Source organism: Phalacrocorax carbo, chromosome 3 (assembly GCF_963921805.1).
Source record: "Phalacrocorax carbo chromosome 3, bPhaCar2.1, whole genome shotgun sequence".
NCBI classification, from domain to species: domain Eukaryota; kingdom Metazoa; phylum Chordata; class Aves; order Suliformes; family Phalacrocoracidae; genus Phalacrocorax; species Phalacrocorax carbo.
In genome coordinates, this window is record NC_087515.1 from 85,057,672 (window position 1) to 85,084,935 (window position 27,264).

The 27,264-nt window shown below is 38.8% G+C and overlaps 1 protein-coding gene across 5 annotated transcripts in view; it reads right to left on the minus strand.

Moving 5' to 3' along the window:
* KLHL32 (kelch like family member 32) overlaps positions 1–27,264 on the minus strand; it is a 151,008-nt gene that overhangs the window by 62,772 nt on the left and 60,972 nt on the right. For all 5 annotated transcript variants that reach the window (XM_064447595.1, XM_064447590.1, XM_064447592.1 and 2 more), the window contains 2 exons: positions 11,424–11,531; positions 585–683 (listed from right to left, as the gene is read on the minus strand). In XM_064447595.1, the coding sequence (XP_064303665.1) occupies positions 585–683; positions 11,424–11,531 (207 nt within the window). The remainder of the gene's footprint in view (positions 1–584; positions 684–11,423; positions 11,532–27,264) is intronic.

The window sequence follows — 27,264 nt, forward strand, 5'->3', positions numbered from 1 at the left end:
TCCTTGTTACCATCATGAGCCACCTCCTATACAAGCCAAGCACAAAAAATTGTTTTACTGGATTCAGATTCTTTGCTCCATAATGACAGCCCTAATGTTGACGATAATATCAGCATTATGGGCACAAGGCCATTTGAGAATAAGATGCCATTGTAATAAGCCCTACCCCTTCAGTTGGAGGTAGTAGTGCCCTGAAATACGCATCAATATTCCATTGTGAACACTTATGCATCTGAATGCTTCACAATACTCATGATTGCAATAGGGAAATAATTAACATTGGGTAAACTCAGGCAGAAGAAAGCAAATCCTCTGGTAAAGGAGGGAATCAAGCTCCCATGTGCTGACACTAATCAGTGGACCATCCTTGTTTTCAGGACTGAAATGGACAAAATGGATGGGAGGAGAAAGGATCTACCACAAACTGATACCCAGATGACACTCAAAATTCAGGTCTCCTGAAATCCAGTTTATTGCCATTTGCATTACCCCAGGTATTGTACTAATACTCTCCTGCTAAAATGAGGCTTGAAACAAAAGCTTACAAAACAGAAATGGCCAACAATCAGGCAGAGAAGCCTCACCTGAATGAGATAGTGAGAACATAAACTGAGAAGCTCCAGCAGCTGCAAGTGACTCCCAGCCGCTAGGACATCCTGTATCACTCCCGGTTCCAAGAGGATCTGTAAAGAAGAAAATGGAAGGTTTGTCATGCAGAATTCAGAGTACTTGTGAAAAATACTACAGGCCTTTGTTATTTCAGACATTTAAGTCAACATAAAGAACAAAAAGAGTATATAGAGAAGTCTTTGCAGGATGGGGACAGAGTTTTTAAAGTTCACCTGAATTGCCTGAAGGATTTTTAAACAGATTTTCCTGTGACAGTCCATAAGCCACTTTATTCCCTAAATCCTTTAAAATAAATTGCATGTTATTTATTTAAAAAGGAGACTTTTCAAAATAACAGAACCTCCTTTTGTTATGCACATACCTGGATGCTTCCACATATAATGATGAATCAGGCCAACAGAATTGACTCAGAAGTCTCCAGTATTAGTATATTCATGCTGGTAAAAAATACACAGGCTAGGAACACCCTTCCCATTCTGCATGGTGCCACTTCATAATTTTCCTAACTACTGTCTTCATTTTACAGAGCAAAGCTGTGAAGGCAGAATGAGCATGCTGCTGGGGAACTGCCAGAAAGGGCTTAGAAACCAAGACTGATTATCCTGTCGCTTGCTCACATGAAACTCCTACTCATTTCAATTAAAATCACACAGAGGCAGCAGCCAGGATAATTGGGCCTTAGCTCCTAGCCTGCTGTCTTGGGGTCAGCTTGTTAGAGCATCCCTTTCAGGACACAAAAAAGTCTTTGGGAATACAGACACTGGTCAACTTCTTATCAGCAATTGCATTACAAACATCCAAAGTAATATTTAAAAATAAGTGGTGCAGCATCCAACAAAAATCAGAAATGCATGAGAAAAATTAATTTTTCAAAGATACTCAGTTTATTCAGAGTTTTATCCTTGTTGTATTTCCCCTGGCAACTTTGGTTTTGCACCACATGAGGTCAGTCTCTCACTGCTCCACTGGGAAGTAAGGCTTTTTTTAGATCCTTTTTCTTCTGCCCACACAATTTAGTTTAATCTCACAGCATCATTTCTACATCTCAAATGCAGCACAGTAAGGAGGATGGCAAACCAAAGGAAAGAAACTTATCTGCATCTTTTGCAGTTAAACTGTTTTTGAGGGAAAATTTAAAAAAAAAAAAAAAAAAAACCAAAACCAAAACCACAAACCCACGTATGCATTTCTTCAAGCAAAACCACAATTTATCTCCCAACATTATGGATGTATTAGGAACAGGAGAGAAGGTGATTGATTATGTCAAGAGCTCATTTACATTGAGTTCCATCACTGTACGACATGCTTAAAGCTTGTGCAAATCACTATATATGTGTATTCATACTTGGGTTTAAGTGAACATATATGTAATTTACACATGGTATAAAAGTTCTTTATCTAGCCAGAAAGGCAAGTAAGGATCTTCATGTAAGTGACAATCAGGCCCAGCACAATCCAGGTTTTTGGCTGGTGCTAATCAGGTTGCTATGCATGACGAGAGGTAGGTCAATGGACAGCTAGAAAGGATTGCAGTTACAAAAATATCTCCAACAAGTATTAAAAAAAAAAAGAGCAACACTGTCAAACACTTTCAGGGGAGAACTCAAGGTCAGACTGACAAAACAGGCAGGTTTAGACCTTGCAGTGTTATTCAGCTATCTTTTACACTGAGGATGTTGTCATCTGATGCCCTATTCCTCACTAAGTGCCAACCACCAGCTTAGCCTTGTTAAAGACACAATATGAAGAGGACCAGAACCCTAAGCAGATTACTACCTTGTAGGCATAGATAAAGTATATCTAACTGTGACAATATTAATATATTTTAAAGCTACAGCGATCCATTTACAAATAATACTAGTAGCATTGAGATGAGAAGCAGGACAAGAGGGAAGGAGTGTGACTGGTTACTACCTAGAGATGATTTGCACAAAGTCAGCAACAAAAGTTCATTTCAAAGTGGTAGACATATTTCTTACATGTTTTTCCATTACTTTCATACTTTCAGCTTTCCTATACCATGCAAAATTTATTCTGCTGAGATAACATATTCACCTTTGTGCTTCCCAAGGTAACTAACGAAAGTCTATTTTGTCTCTTTCCAAGACTTTGCCTTAAATGGAACTATCTGAATTGTGTTCAATACTTATTTGGATATAGGCAAAAATACTAATTCATCTGTGCTAAGTGTTTACCATCAGCAAACTGCATGCTGGTAAAACCACAAGAAAAAGCAGACAGTAAGTAAAGAAGAAAGAAAATATTGCAAGACTTCCTTCTACTGAAACTGGGGTAACTGACAATTATTCCACACCTCTTCACCTCCATGCATTAACAGAATTACTTGATTTTTATTAATTACCAGCATAGCTGTTTATATGCTATATAGGCCATCCAGCTAAATCTTAACAGTAAATGCACATAAATACCACCATATGCACACCAGAATTACACACAGTGACTGACTCTCCTCTGTTTGTCTAACCCTCAAAACAACAGCTCTCAGGTCTTCAGAGTGATGCTTACTGAAAATTAAGGAGAGGGAAATGAAGATCTACTTTGGATTCACACCTACAAAGTTAATCACAAATAATTAGGGTGAAAACTAAAGAGAGACGCTTAATAATTTTCCCTACACCATCCTCAACCCAAGGGTTACAAGGCATAATTATCAGAGCAGAAGCTTGGAGTAATTTGGAACCATTAGCTTCAGACAAACTTTGCAATCTTCACCAGTGAAGGATGTGCCTTTGTATGACACATGCCATCTAAAGACTGGTTTCTGTGCTATTTTTATATTAAGATTAATTAGATGCAATTCAGGTATTGCATCTGGCTGCATCTTACAATCAATCCTCTATTCAATCCTTATTTTGGAGGGTTAATTTTCATCATGCTCTCAACCTTTCTCTGGCCCGTGATGCTACCCAAGAAAATCAGTTTAACCACCTTCTCCCTGTATACAAAGGGCAGATTTTGTAGACAGCCTGAATAACTTACTTTCCCAAGCTACCAGGTCTGACGTACAGCTCGTTTTCAAAATGATGTCCTTTGTCAAGCTATTTTTCTCCTCCCCCACAATGACTGTGTTTTCAGACACAAATCCTATTCTTCAAGGCAACCATTCTACCCTCCACCATCCCACAAACCCTTCAGGGAGCAAGCACTAAATCCAGATCACTCCCTCTTGTGGTCAGATCCATAAGCCAAGGGATAGAAAGGATGCAAAAATTTGGTGTTTCTTTGCAAGTGAATGCTGAGTTCACAAGATCCAGAAGGGCAGATTACACAGCTTCTTAGATCCACATTTCTTTGATGTACAATTCAAACCTACATGGAAATGCACCCATTTATGCTTCGTTGATATACTGAGGAAAGCTGCTCTGCAAATACAAGAATTAGAAACGTTCATAAATTAAACCTGAGCTTCTGAAGCAAAATTCAGAGGCAGAAAAAGGAATTTCATAATCATCCCCATGGTCACAGATACACATGGCCCTGAACATCTCTCTGTACATCTTCCCTCTGGGCAGCAGTTCTAGAACTGGAATTCATTCCCTCTTCCTTTCCCAACTCACTCCACATCCCCCCTGACCCAGTACATCTTCAAGCTCTGGGCAAGCGTGGAAAAGATTAGCTGGGGTCACACATCTTACCTCCCTCTTCAATCAGTTTTCTTTGGGAGACTTCTTGGCAACACAAAGCAACTAGCAGCTACGACTTCTTGGGCTAGGAGCAGTATATGAACCACCACCCTTTCTCAAAGACAACTGCTCATGCCCTACCTCCACACTGCCCAGACTGAGAACATTCTCCTACTCTTTTAATACCTCCTGCCCTGCTACAACCAACAAACCAGTATAGGCCAACAGGAAAATGTGTATTCTTAGCAAAGAAGGCAGTAATGGACAAAAAAGTAAGGAAGAAACTCCTTAAATTGTCCTTCCCTACAAAGAAACTTACAGCCTGAGGGAGAATGTAAGGTCCAGATTAACTATGACCTCTATGGAGTCTCATGAGGTTTATATCTGGAAAGAACAATTAGACCATATAATATATTCCCTGTCTATTGCAGGCCATTATAGTTCATCCAGGCACTTTTAAAGACACTAAACTAAAGATAGTTGAGGCCCAAAGAGGCTAAACTGTGTGCTCAGCCAAAGATGGAGAGATTGACACTGCAATTCTATCACCTTCATTCCAGCGATTCATTTATATGCCTGTATTTCCTTCTCATTTCCACACAGCTGTTTGTGGGGCCATGGAATAAGGTGGTCACACAATTCACATTAAAAATAAACCAGCATTACACTATAACAGTATGGAAATATGTAATATCATGTCAGAAAATTCTAGAAAGTAAAACATATGGAATTTAACACAGAAAACAAGAGGAAAAAAACAACCCTAAGATTACTGCCAGTCTGATGCAAAAGAAAATTCCTCCTTGACTTCACTTGCAGTGATCAGCATTTCAAACAAGACAGGCATCTAACAAAAGTACCACTTGTTTTTCCCCTCTGGAGACTATTCTGTGTGCTTCATAGCAATCAAAAAAAGTAACTTTTCTTTTAGAGCAATTTAGACTGCATTTCACTAGCAACCAGTTAGCACTTCTGCCTGTCTCCCTATTCATTCAAGTTTCAATTGAATCCTGAGCTCCTCACACTTTGAGAAGTGCTGCTTCAAAAAAGTGTGAGTGAGGGAAGAATGTTCTAGCCCCCTGGGGAAGCTTCCCAAAGCCCTGGCAATGTAATGTTTGCTAGTACTCATTACAAAACCCAGCCTCATTAGCCAATGCCAGAAGGAATCGTGACCAGCATTTCTCTGATATATGTCATAATATTTTTCCAGAAAACTAAATGAAAAACTATGTTAAATGCACAGCATATAAATCATAAAATACCTGGAGTTGGATGGCACCCATAAGGATCATTGAGTCCAACTCCTGGCTCCTCGCCAGACAACCTAAAACTAAACCATATGACTAAGAGTGTTGTCCAGACGCTCCTTGAACTCTGACAGGGTTGGTGCTGTAACCACTTCCCTGGGGAGCCTGCTCCAGTGACCGACCTCCCTCTCAGTGAAGAACCTTTTCCTAATGTCCAGACTTAACTTCTCCTGACACAGCTTCATACCATTATGAAGTAAGTACCATTATATTAAGTAAATACCATTATTATAAGTAGGACTCCAAGGAAATTCACTATTTTTTGGGAAGACGTTTCATTACTTTGATTACTTTCAGCTCTAGAAAAGCTGTCTTGTCCACAGCTTAGTTAAATAAGCTCTGTGTTATTCTATGCCTTCTGGGCAATCTGTAGCTGAACTGTGAACCTAACACCTAGTAGCTGTAACCTAGTGCTAGAAACAAAACCAAGCTCATCTTCATGACAGAAGTAAAAAGGAAAGTGTCCAAAACTAAGTATCAAATTTACATTTTCGGCTTTGAAATCACACTGAAAAATGATGTTAAGTATTTACAGCAACATAGTCCTGCCATAATCAGTTTTCCAGGAACCTGGCACGTTGTCCCTGGTAGGAAAGAACAGGGACAGTTGCAGTCACTTTTGCTAGGGATACCGGGCAGTTTAACTGAACCCTATGATTCGCTTTAATCAAAAGGCAACCAGTGGAACTGCCACACACAGGACACAGGAGGTCACTTACCCAGGAAAATCAAACATCGCAATGGGGCTTTGCAATACACCCATCCGCAAGTGAGCTAGAAAGGATTAAAAGAATAAGAGGTGCTAAGATACTGAGAGCTGTCTCCCTCCAGCCTTAAGTAAAAATGGCAGATTAAATACTGGTTGATCACTAAAAAAAAACTGTCACCATCAAATGAAGGGGGATCTGATGAGAGATGAAAGCCAAGGTTCTATAAAGGAATCAAAGCAATTATCAGGAGAAACAGTTGTACTTACAAATATTTATTACTACTATTTCTTTATTATCCGAGAACACCTTTCACACTTTCATGGTTTTTTTTGCCAAAAAACTAAGCTGAAGTATTTGACTGACAAAAGAAAAAGAATAATTTCACAAAGGAGCTGTAAGATAATACTTTAACTAACCATAGGTTTGTGTGCATGAATTTGAAAAAAATCACCAGACGGTGCTCCTACTAGTTCATGAAACCTGTTTAGCAAAGTGACAAGAGCTGTTACAGGATGACAGTTTTTAAACTAACTGAATAGAAGGTAAAGTTACTAAATAAAGGCAGTAATTAAGTAGGACTCACATTGATAATGGATTGAAGTAATAGAGAGCAACCCAAGCACATGAAATAACAACTTATCTGAAAATACCATGAAGTTCTAGATTTGTAACTAGAATAATATACTGATACCCCTTTAATAAAGACTGGTGCTATGTTATCATTTTATGAGTAAAAGAAAATCTGTTCAATATGCTATGAAACAGGAAAAGTTTAAAGCCTATTTTCAATCATTATAAACACAACTTCATAGATGGCTTTCAAGAAAAGGAAACATTTCAACGTTCTTTCTTTAGGCAGGGTGTAAGGCTGTGTTAATCTTGGGCTAAGAAGATATGACAGGATGACTTACCCCAAAATCTGCTTTTGGAGAAGGAGCTGAACATAAAACATCTCTTACATTAGGGCTGCCTCACTGATTCTTTCTTTTCAGCTTTGGTAATTTAGAATTTTATAACTTCAGGAAGACAGCTTAATTTCTATTACTACAGGAACAAAACATTATCGTTTAGAAAGACACCAGCCAGTTAGAAAATCAGGACTTGGTCAGAAGAACTTGATATTAAGCCCTATTAAAGCTGCTGGTTTGCTTTGTGGCTTTTGGAAAGTTATTTTCTCCCAAAATAATGTCCTGTCTATGATGGAACAAAGTAAGGACAGCAATTACTTGCTTTTGTAAATGTGTTTTGAGCTCCTCAAACAAAAATTCTATCTAAATGCAAAATATTTCTATTACCATAGACTAAAGACATATGATAGAACCTAATTACAAAGAAGAAAGATCCAAGTCAGTGAAGCACTTCAGTATACATAGGACTCCAACTGTGTATTTGTATTTTTGTTGAATTAGGATCACAATCATCTACTAGAAATTAAACCCAGTTTTCTTCCACAATTCTTCTTTCTTGAAACTATACTGCAGTGCCTGACAGCCGATTCAAATTATGGTATTGCTTAGATTTTATATATGTATATGAGATCAACATGAATTATGTGGTTTGCTGGATCTAAATTTGAGGAGGAATGCAAGAGCCTCATCCAAAATGAAAAGCCTCAAAATTTCAGTTCAAACAAATCAGTCCGTTGGCACTAATAAGAGCCTGTTTTCAGCACTAAAACTTTTCAAATGTCCAAAGGTTTTCATTTGATCAAAAGCACCTTTTCTTGTAATGAATGCTGACCCAACTACACTGGCCTATTTAAGGGTTATCCCATTCCTCCAAATGAGGTTACGTCTCTTGGTAACAGAATAGTTAACAAACAAACAAAGTAAAGTCAGAAAGAGCAGGCAGTGCCCATGACTCTCTGACCTAGGGGTTAAGACTCTTAGAAGGAACTGTGAGCTCCAAACCCTGCACCAGGAACTGTTTCTCTATATTAATATCTAAAATATACAGTTCCTGTATTGCTTGTACTTCATCCACCTCCCTTCCAATGGACATCTGACACTTGCAAAATGCCCCTGTGAAGAGGAGGTGTGAGTAATCTAGTCACAGACTCCCTGTTCTGGCTTTATTGCTGCCAGCTGTGAAGTAAAAGAGAATGACCTTAAAGCCCTTTTATGAAGAAAGGATACAAGAGCTACACCAGGAAGAGTCTTGTATCTCTGAATTCTGAATATTGGGGGGTACACGGTAAAATGCCTAAGGCCAAGAGGGAAGATGTTTAAGACAATTTTTTGCCAAAGATTTCATTATTAGAAAATTACTGAGAGCCGTCATGCAAAGAACAAAACCAAATTCTGCTGCTATTCCTTTTGTTAGTTTTTATTTATTGCCATACCAATATTTCTTTCTTGTGATGACTAAGGACTATTGTAATGGATTAATTCAGTTGGAATTGCGATTTTATTTATATTTGAGTTTTACTGTAGTCTTTTCTTCTGTTGAACAATCAATTTTCCCTTAGAAGAAAAGTATTTCCAGCAGTAATTACGATAAGGCACTGTCTGCCTAGGTGGACAGGATGATAAAGTTGCTATTTTAAGTCCATGGTCATATTTCGAATTATTAAAAAAAAAGAAAGAAAATGCAAGGATGACAGAGTTTCATTTCAGATTGCAATATCATGCTAAAAATTAAAATTCTTAATTTTGATAACTTTCAAAAACTGCAGGCATCAAATATTGCCATCATGCAATATTAAATACTTCCACCAGATGTCTCCAATATATTATTTTACACAGAAAGTTACATTTGAGCTACTACACTTCAAACTGAATGCAAGTCTAGCAAAATATTAGAGAAATAAAGAGAAGAAAGCTGAAACTAAATATTTATCTGTTTAGACATGGATACCTTTGGACTGTCCCTAAATTGTTGTCAGTTCCATAGCGTTACCTAAAGAAACAGCAATTTTTTGGACTAACATTTTGGCCAAATATGTTAAGAAAAAAAAAAAAAGGAAAAAAGAGTTCATGGCTTTCACTTTTCAGAAGCACATACATACCTACATTTTCAGGGCAATATAGGGTTGTAATTGGCATGAATGAGTTTTGGGTTACTAAGAAGTATTTTATTTGTTTGTTTTTAAATCAGAAAGAGGTCACAGACTCAAACTAAAGACAACTCTGTTTTCAGAACTCTCTCTGATGTAAGCATGCAGTAATCCAGTTATTTATTAACAGCCTTTGTGGATTACTCCCACTCACTACCTTGAAATGTTCACCCAGATTCTGTCAGCCTGAGTCAGTACATAAGCAATGCTCAATACATATAATTGCAGTGCCAGAAGAGAATTTCAAGGACAAAAGGGAAAATTCGACATTGCTAATTCTCTGATCCGCATATCACTGAGTTAGGCTTCAAAGGCATCTTTATCAGATAATTCCTAGAGAAACCTTCTCATTTCTCTGCGCTTCAAAGTAGCACTTGGTGTATCTCACAGGCACAGAGTGCAAATTTTGCCCTATAATCATTTATATATTTGAGCAACTGTACATAAGCACACAGCTATAATTTAACTGAAGAAACCCACTCATTTATTCAAAGTAGATTATACCTGAAAATGAAAGACTCAAAAGTCCATAAAGGACCAAGGATAGAAGGCACATATTATTTACTCAGGGGCTGAGGATATTACCCTGGAAGCAAGGTGGGGTGGATTGTTCCATCTTTTCAGGGTTCTCAACGTATTTTACACAGGTTTATAAGACTTTGAATTTTGCTGAAAGACATGGGAATGTTCCTCTATTCACAGCAGACAGGATGGGTCAGATAGAAGTCAACTACAACCCATCTTCTCAAAATTGGCTTTGGAAAAGTATCTTTTGGATACTTCTATTTAGCAACAAGGGTTCTATCTTCAGAATAACCAACCTAAAGTATCAAATGACTTTAAGATGATACAGGTGCTCCACAGCACAGGAAATATTCGATGTTGTACATCAGAACTTTCAACTGAAAGAAAAGGCATACTGATGACAGCCATGTACTGAGATCTGCAGACAACTCTGTAATATAGCATGGCACCTCTGCCTCTTATTTATATGAAAGAAATCTTCAAGTAAGTTATCTTTTCCATGATAGCAGAAGCACAGAAATTTCAAGTGCTAATCTCTAAGGCCAATGCTAAAGTATAACTGTTGTGTGGGCTGGTGACAAAAATAGCTCCTTTAAATCAGGGAAAAAAAAATCTTTATTTCTATATAATTCCCTTTGAAAAAATTACAGCCATATATTCAATCCACAGTATGGAAACAGATGCCTTAAATTTGTACAACCCAACAACTATTCCAGAATAACATAAGATGGATTTAAGCTTTCATTTTCAAAATTAACTAATAAACAAATACTCATCAATAAATTCAGTTGTTCCAGCAATATTTCCAGAAATAGTTTATCTATAATTTTAGAGTCCAAAGCAAAAATAGTTGGATGCTAAGAAGTTCTGAACTCCCTATCTATGAACTCTGAACTGAGATTAAGTCATACAGCAACACTGCCCAAGCATGTAGTGTACAGATATGGCAGGTTTTTTTAATTATTAATTTTTGAGGGGGAGCGGGGGAGGCAGGAAGAGGAGCATCACTCTGCATTTTCTGAAGTAACATAACATGATACATACACTGTTATCATAAAAAATGCTATGATAAATATGTACAGTACCTACAAGCATTTACAAAGATGCTTGGACTGCATCTGTCCAGAGAGTAAGAGACTACTTTTTCCCTCAATTATATGGTTTGTCAAAACAGCAGAGTTTGTAAATATTTATTATTAGGAAAACACCTAGGGCATTCTTCCTTTCTTTACATTTGATTAACGTGCAGAATCAACCCACATTAAGTTCTTATGAATAGCCAGGTCACCATAGAAGGGGCATGCAAGTCCTACATGGTTCGCTACCTGGTAGCAATGCACATAAGCAGTGTTTTTATTAGACAGTCCCTCTACAGAGAGAGAAGAAAAACCAAAAAACAACAGTATATCCAAAGTAAGATCTGTCAGATCGAAAGACCTTGTACAGGGCAGTGCACAAGAAAAACAATTTCTAGTATCTTTGTAAAGGTCATCTTCAAATTTTATTGCAGTTTGCTTTAATTCGTGACTCAGTTTGAGGAAATGTACAGTACCTGTCCAGTATATGCAAAGTCCAGGGCCTGCTTTAAACCAAGGCTTGTGACACCGTGCAAATTCACCTCATCAGCTTCGCTTTCAACCATGCAGAGACTGAACATTGCCTACAGGAAGAAAAGAAATGTTATTAACCATTAAAAACAACCCCCAGTGAAGGTCCAGGAAGAACAGGGTTGATTTTTCCACCTTCACTAACCTTTGTTTTTCCTTGGATAAGAATTCTAAATAGCAATAAACTTGCAAATTAGAATGAAAGCTATACCAGGTTTTCAATACTAACCCCATAGACGTCAATCTTGCAGCTGAGTCCTCTTATCAGTAAAGAAATACAAAAACTTATTCTGCAAAAACTGAAACAAATCCCTTTCATCCATGTATATATACTTCCTAATTAAGTAATTCAGGTACAATCAATGGAAACAGTCAGACAATAAGGTATCATTCAATAAAAATAAAGAACTGGTCTCTGGAAAAATTTCTATACAAGCACCATTAGAAATAACACCTATATATACAATCATTATATATAGAAGGAACAATAAGCCATACACAGTTACTTGTATGAGAAGAAGGTGCAGTTAACATACCATCTGTTATAAACAATCCTTTCCAAATAAGCGCCTCAGACTGGAATGTGAACAGTGTAACACTCAAGTCATTGAATGAGGAGCAAGGATGGAGATGCTGTCACATAAACTTACAACCTCTCCTTATTTGTTATTGCCCCAGTTTCTCAGATCATTAGGTTTCTCAGAACCTAAACTGAAGACTGGCATGGTGCTATGGAACTTCCCTGAAAATAACACTGAAGAGAGCAACTGTCCCACTCAGTTTCCAGATCATCAGTCTTCACTGCCTCCCTGGACTGAAGCAACCCTACACAGACTTTGGATCCTGGTAGGAACCCTTGCTTTCCCACACCTGCTAAACATAAAGACCTGTCTTTGCCTCTCACCCTTCCCTGGCACACTGCACTCACACTGCAGTATCCCTACTCATCACTCCTTCCCTTCTCTTATCAGTCCCATTCTCCAGTTCAGTACTCTTCCAGAAAAGCAACCTTTATCTTTGTCACTCTCCCACACATTTTTTAACAAAATATACCACTCACAGTCTTTAGACAGCAAACTGAGAACAAATAAACTAACAGTTCTACCATCTGTCATTGCTAAAGAGAGTCTAATCTTATCCCCAGTAGGTTTTACGCCAAACTGTTAATGCCTCTATGGAGGAGGCTACCAAACTTCACCTCGGAGAACTCCAGCGAAGGAGCACTTCTTACGAATACACTCTTTGCTACTTCTGCCTCTACTCTGGCTGATACCTGCAGAAGCTGAGGCAGTCAACCAGAACAGTGGTTTTCATATGTGCAACCTGTCCACCAAGCACTGCTGAGTTTAAAGGGAAAAAAAAAACAACCCTACCTCCTCTAACAGCTTAGCACATAGCATTCACCCTGCCTTCTTTCAAGAGCTATTTCCTGCAAATAATAATTTCTTCTGAAATTGTTAGCATTTTCATCATTAAAATGCTGTAATTTGACATAAATCTGTTGCCTGGAAATCATCCAGTATAAGCAAGAGTGACATTTATCACATGGTCACTCCTTGTATTATAGCAATTTCTATTTCAATAAAGCGATCCCAGGGCTTCTTCCAAATTGGCAACAGAAAAGAAGTGTCAAAAGGTTTAAAAGGCTTATCAAACAAATGTAGTACGACACGGCCATGAAATATACCTAGATAGAAAAAAAATTTCTAACAAGTTCAGACACTTTTCCAATTCCATTAAAAACATAATCAAAGTTTGACACTTTGTTGTCATTTAGATACATCAAATGAGCTCTAATAGCTATTGTGGGCTTCAAGGCTTGCCAGGAGCTATGAGGTACCCATCAGCCACCTGCTCCTTGCAAAAGCAGACCTGCAGTTTGTGTGTGGAAGAGACAAGCTTCTCTTCTCACAAATTCACTCCTAAATAAACTTTTTGGATAATATTCCCTTCCCCACATCAATTCCTGAATAAAGAGAGTGAAGTCTCAAAGCAACACCTGTCTACATAGCTCTGACAGGGGTAGATTTGCACGTGTTCTGTACACTCAGTTCCCTCACAGAGTGCCTGCAGCAAGGCTGGAAATGCTTGGCGATACAAGATCCTGCATGCTCTGCATTCTCTGACTGTGCTACAGCAACTATCTGCACACTACCTACCTGTACATAGGAACCATCAAAAACCAGTGTGGCTACTAATTAAGTTTCTATTCTGCTCAAGGGCTAGATGTCCCACACAACAGGTTAAGCTTACAGATACAAAGAAATACTTAACTGAATCTCATCTGTAGACCATGAATCACTTTTCTGAAAGACTGGGAGTTTTTCTGTGTAAGCTTACTAAATTTACTTTAGGAGACTATTCTATTGTATCAGAGATTCCAACATGGTCCTTACACAGGGTTTATTACTACACTTACCTTAGTAAGCTCAGCAGGATCAGGCCGCTGACTCAGTCACTGTCCATAATCATCCACAGCATTTAACGAACACAGCCTCCAGCACAGCTTTGACCCCCTGCCAACTAGCACTCTCCCAAGCAATACCCAGGCGATGGTTCATGGAATAGCTCAAGCTGTTCCAAATAGACAGCATGGACAGAGACAACCCATTTGCAGAGGGGAGAAGGTTTAGCCACATGGACAACAGCCATGCTGTGCTAGTTGCTTTTAGGGCCAGATAAAAAGCCTTTATGCATTTTATTTACTAGTACAGGCATAGTCTAATAGTGCAATGGGCCATTAGAACCGTAGCTGCCAGTAAGCCACAGGACTATGGCTTTGCAAGCCATCTGCTATATGGAGTTTATTTTCTCTCATACTGTTATCTGAGTATTCTGTGCAAGTTTTTGATAATGAGTATGAACTGCATTTGTTTTTCAGGGGTTAAGGCCAAAGAACGTAATCGAAGGATAAGGTCTGCAAAGGTCCTCAGAGAGTTCACATTCAGCTGAACTGGATTAGCCTCCTTGAAAGTAGCATCCCATACAGACGAACCTAGTACTGCTCAGTGATCCACACTGCCTTCACCAGCAGGCAAATTTCCTTCTCAGCCTGATAGTTTTAAAGTTTTAATCCAACATGAAAAAAGTCTGTTCAATCATAGGCAGAAATTGAGCTCAAACTCAGCCACTAGTTTGCACTGCTGTACTTTAATATTATAGTTTCAACTGTAGAAACATATGGATCATTAAATTCTGCTTTGAGACTTCACCAATACCTGAAGAATAAGTTACGATTGGGCTCTCAAACTGCGATTTCAGATGCACCTCTGAAAACACTCTGAGGTTTTGTGAGCTTAAATAGATCCACCAGTCATGCTTTTAATGCAAGACTAGCAGCCTCCTTAATTTTTCCCTGGGGTACATTAAAAACAAGGCAGTATGATAAACATCTCAGGTGGATGTACAAGTGACAGACAAGAAAAAACAATGAAATACACAATATTTGGACAAGTGCACAATTTAAAGTCAAACTTACCAGAAAAGTCACCAAATTTGGCTAAGCATGAAATGTTTATTATTTTTAGGTACTAATTTCCTTCAGCAATCCTAACATTTCATACTTTATTTTAAAATACTTCTGTTTAGACAAAATAAAATCTTGGAAGATGCCTCATTTCTCCTCCAAAACCTTCAAGAGAGTGGGCAGTACAACTTGCCAATGTGTTAAACAAAGATCCCTTTTGTAATAAAACCCACTGGTGAGAGGACACATCTTTTCTTCCAGTTCCTTGAAATATCCAGGTCTTGTTCTGCCATCCAAACAGTCACAGAGCCAACATTGTAAGAAATAAAGTGATTGTTTAAATTCTGCTGTTTTAGTCAAGATTTTAATTAAGTAAACTAATTCCCCAAAAGAAAAGAAAACGCAACCCACTTGCCATTCTGTGACAACAGTTCCAAAATTCAGGGATCAGCATACTGTCACAAATGGATATATTCCATTTGTAGAATTCCACCTGAGCTCACACTTGTTTAAGAAGCTACAAATCAGGATGGCCTTGTGTTTGTGGGGCAGGCAGACACTTTATTAACTGTAAAAAGAGGAGGAAGGGAGGAATCAACTCTCCATTCTTCTTCTAATCTCGGCCTGAAACAGAAACAGGAGCTAGAGAACTATTCCCAAAGGAAAAAGAAAACAAAGCACACAATCCTTGGATAAAAATAATCAGACCTTAAAGCAACTCTCAAGACTATTGAACATTTGACTTCAAAGTAACATGGCAAGTTGGTGGGCGTTTAATATACTGCACACTTGCATGCATCTTCGCTACTTTGCCATCAGCAGCCAAAGGCACCTTTCTAAAATGGTTTCTTTTACAAACATAGAACACAAAAGATGACAAGAGCTGAAAACTGAATAGCACACAACAGGGTGAGTAGGCTAAGATGCGATCAGGTCTGATGTAAACAGGAAAAACAGCCTGAGTAAAAGGTGCTTAGCACAATCATTGGGTTTAACTTTCCATGTTCAGCTTTTAGTGCCGCTTAGCTTTCAAAATCAAAATGCAAGATGAGTGTAAAACACCACCAAATCAAAATAATGTATTACTGTTAAAATAAGTACAAATGAGACAAACAAAAAGTCTAGATACACTGATTTTTATCACTCATGCAGCAGCCCAGCAACATGTACAGACTCCTTCACAACATACAATTTCAAGAACAGACACAAGGATCACAGAAACACAAGATGATATTCAAAATCCCCAACATACAAATTGCTAACTGTCACAGTGGAGAGATACAAAATTGCTCCTTGCCTTTGAGTCATTTTCTTTCTTACTCAGATGATCCATATCCATGAGAGTAATGAGCTTGTCCTCATTTATACACATCAATCTTACAGCCATGTCAGGTATACCAGGCAATAAATCATCACAAAACAACTTAACCAAGTTGTATGGTATTTTACACAAGTAAATTCTTTCAGTGAATTCCACGCATCTTAGTGGCCTTTTAAAGGCAAGAAGCAGAATCATAAAACATCCGCAGCCTCAGGAGACAGGTAAATGAGTATAAAAAGAAGAAATGGTTATGCTGTTAGAAAAAAATACAGTCACCAAAATTACAAGTAACTTACTGCTATGACCTGGGGAAACAAACTTCCATTATTATTATTGAGCTTTTTTAAGTTCTCTGCTGGGAGGTAAAAAAAAAAAATTTAACACTAAGGTAATCACTGGATTCTAATTTAAATCTGCATTAAAACAGTTTAACATTTAAGAAATATTTAAAGGAAATTAATAAAGTCATTAAATGAACAACAATATGATACATTGGGTAAAAACTGGACAGAAGGGAAATTACTTGAATACCTAGAAACTTGAGAGAAAAGGAGAGGAAATTGTCATCAGAGCCTGTAATAACAGTATCTGAAGTTAGGTAGCTGTAAAACAAAAGTAAGCTAAAATGTTTTCTGGGTAATCAATAGATAGATATAGGCATGTTTAGGCACCAATTTACAGAACTTAGTGGGATGAAATCTCTCTTCTACTCTGTAACTGTGGAGAAAGCCTAAACACTTAGCTTAGCCTAGATGCCTAAAATAGATGAAAACTTTAATCCTAGGAGTAATGGGTTAAGTGAACTGAACTGAAGAATGAAAGCTGAATAAGAGGTGTGACTGAGGTGTGACCAGGTGGACAATCCACTCAGCTTAGGGGCAGAGCTACAAGAGGAAGTGGAAACTTTAAGGAGCACCAGGGAGTCTGAGAAAGAGATAGACTGGTGGAACCAAACTCTGCCCTCCCTGAGATGGGAACAGGAACAGCCACCAGAAAAAGGAAGAAAAGAAACAAAAAAACGCCAAAACAGATCATTGTGGCCCTGTATCCTCCCCTCACCAGGCTGAAGGCAGTAGCTTAAAGGAAAGAAGTGAATGGAGGCAAGTCCATGCTCGGGGCTGCAGGCGAACCCCCTCCTTGCCCACCTCACATTCCCAGATGCCTCTATACAGCAGGTGTGAGACTCTGGATATGGAAGGCCAGTGAATAGATGATGGCCCATCTACACCAGAGGTGTCACCAAGGTCACAAAGCCTATCGCCCATATCATGACCACTTCTATGAGGAAGAAAAGACAGGTAGGTTATAGTTATAGGCAACTCCCTTCTGAGCAGAACAGAGGGTCCGATATGCCAGACAGGCCCTCCTCTTAGGGAAGTCTGCTGCTTCCCCGGGGCCCAGGTTAAGGACATCACTAGGAAACTTCCTAGCCTGGTACAGCCCTCCGACTGTTTCCCATTACTGCTCTTCCATGTGGGTGGTGAAATCACAACAGAAGTGATAGGGTGGTGAAATCACTACCATGTGGGTAGTCCAAAGGCAATCATAAGAGACTTTGGGGCCTTGGGACAGTTGACTGGGGGACTTCAGCCACCCCAACATCTGCTGGAAAAGCAGCACAGCTCTTCAAGGAGTTAGTCAATAGGACCCCCTGGGAAACTGCCCTCAGGGACAAGGGAACAGAACAGAGCTGGCAGATTTTTAAGGACACTTTCCACAGAGTGCAAGAGCTCTTGATCCCCAGGTATAAGAAATCAGGAAAGGAAGGCAAGAGACCAGCATGGCTGGGTTGGGACCTGCTGGTCAAACTAAAGAGCAGGAAGTAAATGCACAGGCAGTGGAAGCAGGGACATGTGTCCTGGGAAGAGTATAGGGATGCTGCTTACTTGTGTAGGGAGGGGGTCAGGAAGGCCAAGGTGCAGCTGGGGCTGAACTTGGCAACAGATGCAAAGAATAATAAGGGCTTCTACAGGTATGTCAGCCAGAAAAGGAAGGTCAAAGAAAGCATGCCCCTGATGATGAGCAAGACTGGAAAACTGGTAACAACACATGAGAAGGCTGAGGTACTCAGGAACTTCTTTGCCTTAGTCTTCACTGGCAACCTCTCTTCCCACACCTCTTAAGTGGATGGACCACAAGATGGGGACTGGGGCAGCAAAGTCCCTCCCACTATAATAGAAGATCAGGTTTGTGACCACCTGAGGAACCTGAAAATATGTAAGTGTATAGGACCTGATGAGATGCATCCCAGAGTCCTGAGGGAATTGGTTGAGGTAGTTGCCAAGCCACACTCCATGATATTTGAGAAGTCATGGCAGTCAGGTGAAGTCTGTGGGGACTGGACTTCAGTAAGGCCTTCCACACAGTCCCCCACAACATTCTGCTCTCAAAATTGGGGAGATATACATTTGATAGGTGGACTGTTCAGTGGATGAGGATGGTCACATCCAGAGGATAGTGGTCAATGGCTCAATGTCCAGATGGAGATCAGTGACAAGTGGTGTCCCTCAGGGGTCTGTATTGGGAACAGCACCGTTTAATATCTTCACAATGACACAGAGAGTGGGATTGCATGCACCCTCAGCAAGTTTGCAGATGACACCAAGCTGAGTGGTGCAGTTGACACGCTGGAGGGACAGGATGCCACCCAGAGGGACCTAGGCCTTTGAGAACCTCATGAGGTTCAACAATGCTAAGTGCAAGATTCTGCACCTGGGTCAGGGCAACCCCCAGTATCGACATAGGCTGGGGGATGAACTGATTGAGAGCAGCCCTGCAGAGAAGGACTTGGGGGTACTGGTGGATGAAAAGCTGGACATGAGCCAACAATGTGCACTCACAGCCCAGAAGGCCAACCTTATCCTGGGCTGCATCAAAAGAAGCATGGGCAGCAGGGTCCAGGGAGGCGATTCTACCCCTCTACTCCGCTCTGGTGAGACCCCACCTGGAATACTGTGTCCAGCTCTGGACCCCTCAACACAGAAAGGACATGGACCTGTTGGAGCAAGTCCAGAGGAGGGCTGCAAAAACGATCAGAGGGTTGGAACACCTCTCCTATGAGAGAGTTGGGGTTGTTCAGCCTGGAGGAGAGAAGGCTGTGGAGAGACCTTATTGCAGCCTTTCAGTACTTAAAGGGGGCTTATTAAGAAAGATGGGGACAAACTTTTCAGTGGGGCTTGCTGCGACAGGACAGGGGGTAATGGTTTTAAACTCAAAGAAGGTAGATTCAGAGTAGATATATGGAAGAAATTTTTTACACTGAAGGTGGTAAAACACTGGAACAGGTTGCCCAGAGAGGTGGTAGATGCCCCATCCCTGGAAACATTCAAGGTCAGGTTGGATGGGTCTCTGAGCAACCTGATCTAGTTGAAGATGTACCTGCTGATTGCAGGGGGGGTGGACTAGATGGCCTTTAAAGATCCCTTCCAATGCAAACTATTCTATGATTCTAAGAGTGAATTGTGCCCTTTTAGCATATTTATTTTATAACAGAAGAACTTCTGAAGATGGGTATTTCTGGAATGAAAGCTACAAACAATTATAGCAATAATAAACTAGGAAATGTTTGTACCTGTAAGTTTGCTTCCTGTGACAGATTACTATATATAAGAACCAGAGTTTTCTTTCACTTCTTTGAATTCACATGAAGTCATTTCCAGTTTAAAAGCCTTAGGTGAATGGGTCTTTAAAAGAAAAGTTAGAGATCGCCTATTATGAGAGGCTGAATCCACACAAAATGCCTTCAGTTTGCTTATCTTGACCTTCTTATGCTCATCCCTTACTTCAGCTACATCAGCCCTTAGCTGGTTTTTCTGATATGTTCCAAATGGGAGGTGAGCAAATGACCATTTAAATTACTGCCTTCAAGAAATAGCCTGACTCTTCTAAGAATAAAGTACATGTTTCCAGTGCACAGCAATTGCCTCTAAAATATCTCAAAGTTCCCTCAGCAGGAATTTGAAGAGACATTCATCGTTATCTACTCTTCTTTGATTCAACTCTAAATGCAACTTTCAAAATAAACCTAAGCTTTCAAAAACCAAAAGGTAGGCTGAGCTTACTACAGCAACCTATGTTAACCCAAAGAGCAGCATTTCCAAATTTCCTCTGTTTTCTAACATTGTTTTGATTACTACCAGCAGCCCCTGTTCCAAGTCCACTACAATACAAAATGAATATTTGGACCTCCCCACCAATTCATAGCTCTGAACTACACAAATTCTTGTCCAACCACAGACTTAGCAGTAGATAGCAAGCACAATAATAACGTCCTGTGATACTTTATAATTATTCTCTTCATTAAAAGCCACATTCACATGACGTTCACAGGGTTTCAGCAAGGCCAAGCTTATTTTGCACAACACAATGCAGATATCTCAACTCAGTCCACCTCCCACTTGCTTACCCTGTCACCTTTCATGCTTGACTCTAACTGGCAGTTGAAAGCTTTTGCAACTGATGTACAAGAGCCTGCCTTTACCTTCAGCTGTTGTTCTTGTGTGGCTGTCCAGAAACCTGACATGTTCTCTACTATAAAGCACGTAAGCATTTGCTGCGTTTCCTCACAATCACTACCAGATAGGGAGAGTGGAAAGTTGGCACAGAATGAACTAGCATTCTTGTAGTTCCTTTCGTTGCACCACACTAAAAAAGATGAACATCCAGGAAGTCAAAATGAACTAACAGCAAGTTAAGCTCAATACACGTGAGCTTTCCCATCTCTAAGTCAGTGTAGATCTCTGTGTTAAAAACTCATTCCTACTTATCAACTATATTTCAAGCACTTTGGTCATATGTAATGGGAAAAATTTTTTATCAGTCTTACCATAGATTAAACCTTAAGTATGCCATCCCACCCAGCCTCTTATTACTGAGGTTGAGCTCTACAGGAAAAGATTAAGCTGCACCAAATGAAGAGTTAATGTGGCTACAAAACAAGTTAACTAAATTTTTTCCACCCAATTCCAAAACATGTGAAGAAAACAAAACTTAATATATACTTATAGCTGAAAAAAAGCTGTAACAGCAGAACAATTTTGAAAGTAAGTGAACATCTATTTTGTCTAAAACTAATTGGTAAAGAACTGATCAGTGTAATCACAAAGGTTTTCCTTAGCTATTTATCTTCTTGCACTGAATTTTTAAGGTAAACAACACTATCTAGCCTTGTTTTACTGTTACAGAAGAGCAGAATTGTCATCTGAAATTTCTGCCTCCACAATTCCACAATGATATTGCTTGAGTTCTTTTTAAAATTGCTTTAAAATATATAGGCATCTTCATTAAGTGCAGTGTTTTACTCAAAAATCACTTCCCACAATGTATGCACACACTTCTGAATTTACCTGTTTGACATCTTTTTCTTTACAGGAAACTGATCCTACTTCTTATCTCATGCATCAGAAAAATGATGAAGAAAGTAAACTAACACTTCAGAGACCTTGGATCAATATCCTACGCTGCTCAGGGAACTCGGTTATGATGTGATACCACAAGATGATTTTTTTTCACATGTGTAGTTTTAAGCTTGTGAGAAATCTTACTGGCATCAGTGGGACAGCTCAGTTGTGTTCTGATTTGGGACCTAAGCCTATCTGTATACAGGTCACTGAAACTTGCAAGTATCCAGCCCTGAAACTATGTTATCTATTTGGACTAAAAACTCTTTCAGGCCAAAACATTCTCCTTTGCAGTTTGTACTAAAAATAGCACCTCACTGTTCATGTAACAGTGATATTAAATAAATAAATCATAATCTATTTAATCCCCTTTGTTGTACTACTCTTGAATTAACCTTTGGTTGTTCTTAACTTCCATGTTCTAATCATTCATTACATAAGCAATATTATTTCTCCTTTGCCATTTTCCCATCATAACAACAAAAAAATATTCAGAATGTATTAACAGGAGTCAAAAATACTACTCTGACAGACAACAATGCCCACATCAAATATCACCTATGTTCTAGATATGTAACATATACTTATCCAAATAATCAATTTAATATGTGAATGCCTCCTTACTGCACATAAAAATGTAGCTTGTTTTTCTCATACTGGCATGTTATTTTTTGCTTTGTTTTCCTCCCAGTTCAAGCCTGTCTATCCTAAATCAATCATCAGCCATGTCCTCCAGAGTCTCTCGCACACTGAAAAACATATCCATCAATACCAAGTGCATGAAATATGATTAAGAGGCTCATTACATGACTCTTCTGAAAAAGTTCTACATAAATTCCCAGAGAAAATGTCACATAACATCAGTCACTGATAACTGAGCCTGCCATAATTCATCTGCTCAATGAAATCTACCTAAATATTGTTTTTTAAGCATTTGCCATGCAACTAAAATGAATCCTGTAAAATGAAAAGGTCAGCTATCATTCATAGTTTAAGGGGATGTATAGTTAAAGAAATAAGAAGAAATAAAAGAAAAACTGAGCAGCAAAATATACAATTTTATGCACAGTAGTGATATCTCACATATTACTGTTAGCAAAGCAAATTCCACTAAACCTTTGGTGTTTAAGTATGTCAAAGTGCCAGACCCGTGATACATGATTACACAGTGCCTAAGAGTTACAGATCAATGATACATGCAATGCACTTGTATTGTACTGTTAATACAATTCTTAGTATCCTTAGAAATAAGTAATGAAAATTGAAGTAATCAGCTACCCTATTGTTTAGAGGGCCTAAGGATGTGATATTTCTTCTTGTTTGTATATTGCAGGTTTTTTTGTGAGTAATCCAGAAAGAATGAAGTAATTTTCTTGATTGTAACAAAGCACAGGGTCTTCACTCCCAGTCAAAATAAACAACAATATAAGCATTTGTTGCTAACAAGTTACATTCTTGGCTGACCCTGCATCAAACCTAATTCATGCCTTGATAGTCAGAGTTTAATAGTCAGTGTAATGTGTCTTCCCCAAATTTCTGCTTAAATGCACAAGCATAATTTAAGACACAAGGGAAAAGGACAGATTGTAGCATACTATTACTAATGAGGTGCTGCATCATCACTAAAAAGATCTAAATTCAAAAGTACTCTAAGTTGTGCTGTAGAAACAAGATACTTCCACATTTTCATGTGCAACCCCATATCAGAATAAAAAAAAATTAACAGTGAACTACTACAGCTACAGTAACCTTATTAGTTCCAATATTTCAAAATAAATGAGTTGTCATAGGTGCTCTTGAATACCAAAAATTATTGTTTTTATTGTGGCAGAAAGCAAGAAAACTGAATTGTAAGGACAGTGCCATGCAAAGCACTGCAGAAATCTGCAGTAGTGTACAGTCTGTCCTAACAGCAGTCGCTCTTAAGCAGGCCTGCCTTTTGGAATATAAAGGGAGCAGCATAACTAAAACCAGATTTTTTTTCCAGCATCTCCAGTCAAGCACAGCAGAGTATGAGTCACATTGCAAATTCTGGCTTAAATTGGTTTAATACTTCCCAGTGAATGCATAAGCCTATTGTTCGTGTCCTTTGATGATTTTAGCAAGTGATATCAAAAGCAAGCTCAAAATAAAACTGGAATAAAAGCCAGTAAGCTCTTGAACTAGCACTTTAACTACCACAATCCATTTCATTCAGGGATGCAAAGCTTCTTGCGGTCTTTTTTTTTTTTTTTTTCTTCAAGAAAACCATGATCAAAACTTTGACATCTTTCAGGGGCTTATTTTTAAAAGCGTACTTCATACAGGACCATCAAGACAAGTTTCCCACCTCAGTGCATTCCAGTCATAACTAAATAGTTGTACAGCAAGGCTTAATCTAACAGAACAGGAGTAACAATCTTAGTTATTATTATTATATTTAGCTTCTTAAGAAGTCATTTATAACGTGACGTAAATGTCATTAAACACTGACATCCAATAGTAACCTATGACAATTATCTTCTACTCTGCAGCATAACTGCAAAGCATACTTGTTATGTGAGAAGCCTAATGCTGACATTTGAAAATGTTCATTTTATGAAGGTTTGTACTGGATACTTTTCATATCTGGCCCATTTTAGGAGGGTCTGAACTAGATACCCTTCATATCTTTTAAAATAATCCTATTTTCCATTATGATTATTAATCCTGCTTTCCATTAGTATTACAGCATACTCCTGCTAAAGAAGTATCCTTAATTCCCACTAACATATTTATTAAATTATTTTATACAAAGGCCAGAGAATAAAATCAGCTTACTGACCATCCTTCTTTGATCTTCTACATTCTTTTACTGATAAAATCTACAAAAGTAATGAAACACTAGCAATTTGCTAAATAAAAGAAGAATGACTTAACTAACCAAGCTTGTGTTAATATTGCAGTCATTTGTCACAGTAAATTTCATCATCACCTGAGCTCTGCCCTCCATCAGCTATCTCCTCTGGAACAAATGTCTCTACAAAATCATCTCAACATTTCATTTTTAGTGGTCTACATTTGACTGTGCTCGTTAATACTTTGGCTCTTCCTTCACCTCCAACAAACGAACTCCCACCAAACTAACAGATCACTGATATTTAATTTAATTTAATTATCCCCATAAATTCTATAGCCTTGACACCTACCCCTTCTGGCTTGAAAACTAACCCTGGCAAAGTAGGTCCTTAAGTGCCAGGTATGACCACTTCTGAAAATGCAAATGGACATTTCATAACGTGTCCTAGTATTCAGTAACTTTGATTTCAAATGGGCTTTATGTACATTTATTGCCTACTTGTATAGTTGGTACCCTATAACGTTGGAAGGCCAGGCTCTTATTTCATCAGTAGCTGAGAATGCTATAAATGTCTAAGCAGAAGGTAATTGGTAATTTGATTTTTGCACACATAACACACAAAAATGTAGAAGTTTTTTTATACCTGCAGCCTTCTGGTGAAGAGGATGTTATGCTGGGCTTTAACCATCACTTTTCCACAAAGTGGATTCACAAAAACCTTTTGACAAAAGCATTCTAAAGCCCTGAAGGCAAACTAGGCAAGAGAGAAAAGAGGAGGGACCTTCGCCTGGATAAGTAAATGAAGACATAAAACAGTGAACAAGAAATTTTCACAGGGAGTGATGATTCCAGTGGAGCATCTCAGTTTGGGCTCTTTAACATATCCACAGAAGATCTGGCCAAGGGTGAGAGCAGTGCAGCTAGAAAATCTGTTGAGACAGAGCTATTCAAGGTAGCAAGGACGTGGGCAAAATGTGGTAAACTGTAAAAGGACTCTCAGATGAGTGGTTGGTTTATAAAATGGCAACTATCAAATTAGTATGAGAGTTTAAGTCATCCCAGTGCTCAGCAATTGAAAAAAAAAGTAATCAAAGCTTAGAAATCATTAGGCAAGTGAGAACAAAACAGAAGTGAACCCTATGCCCATGCAGAAATCTATGCTTTGCCTTCTGCTGCATACAATTCTCTTACCCTCATCTCACAGAAGATATACTAGAGCTGTAAAAGAGTCAGAGAAGAAAAAAAGCTTCATCAAGAATATGGAACAGCTTCCATTTGAGTAGCATCTGAGTAAATCAGAAATCTCCAACCTGGAAAAGAGATGACTGAGTGCCATGAGAAGAATACCTAGGAACTGACGGTTTGATGTCTTTTCCAATAGAAGAACTAGAAGGAATCAAGTGAAACTGGTGGAAATCAGATTCAGAACAAACAAAAAGTAGTTCTTTGCACAACATGTAGTGGGACACCTTACTGGGTAACACAGTGGATGGGAAATCTTACACAGGCTCAGTGGGAAAGAGGATAAAAGCTTGGATAAGACCCCTATTTAGGACTGCTGAATAAAGCGGAATCACACCCTGCTCAGGAAATGCCCAAGTTAAAAACATCACATACACTTAGCTGGTTTTACTCTTTTTCTCCAGGTATCACAAACTACTGCTAAAGCAACTAGCCAATGATCCACCATTGTGTGGCCATTCTTACAGTCACACCCAACGCTGCCAAGGGCACCTCTCTCTTTTGAGGCACTACTTATTAAGTAGTAGATAGAGAGGCAGTTTAATTCAGCCCTTCCACACTAGGTCATCTAGCAAGAGTGGACTGCAGCTTAGAGAGGTTTTAGAAGTCTAAGTTTGAAAACAGGTTGACTTAGGCAGATTAACTCCTTCTGAAGATAAGTAGCCAGCAGCATTTTACGAAGATGTTCAGGACATTCAAATGTAGAGGTTCCGCTGCTTAAACCCAACCTTTTACTAAATGAAGGCCTACAGTGACGTGAATGCGACTAGCCAATATCACATTTCAGACTACTAAAATGAAGCTGTTAACAGGGTGTAAAAAAAATGGCACTGTTGACAGTGAAGCAATTGAATTTGTTTAAAGATATTATCTCTAAAACTTCCAGTGAGCATCATGTGCGACACAAAAAGCAAAAGTATGTGCATTGTGATGGACTACTTACACAAGTGAAGGAAGGGGAATGCAAGAAACTCTGAGGGACCATCCAAAAGAAGAACAGCTGTTTCAGTAATGTTAAAACTTCATAACAAGTGCTATTTGTACAAGTGCAACAAATGGATCGTGTTTTTAGCTCTTCAATTGTCTTGCCTCTTCCTTTGTTATTAACATGTTATTAACATGTTGTTCATGGTATTAAAATCATATGTGGGTCCTACTCACTGAAGCTAAAAGTGATACGCTGCCCAAATAATTCACTCAGGTGGTTGGAGCAGAAGGTGTTTTCAGCTTCACTACACCCACAGAATAATAGCTTTATTTTCTCCTGAGGTTGCATAGGAAGATACTGATGGAGACTGCAAAATATAGAATAGCGTCTACTACACCCAACAATGTTCTAAAATATAAGACTTCTTCATGAGACTCTATAGAAGAAACCAGGTATGAAACACTTCCCTACCACAGGCCTGCCCCAGGAAATTGGCTTTCCACAGGCAGACACTGAGCAACACAGAAACTGCAGCTAAGCCCAGCCCAGCTTCAGAACGCTTGCTATAGCAGCACTGCAAAATTGAACTGAGGTAGCCTGGAGCAAGCAAAG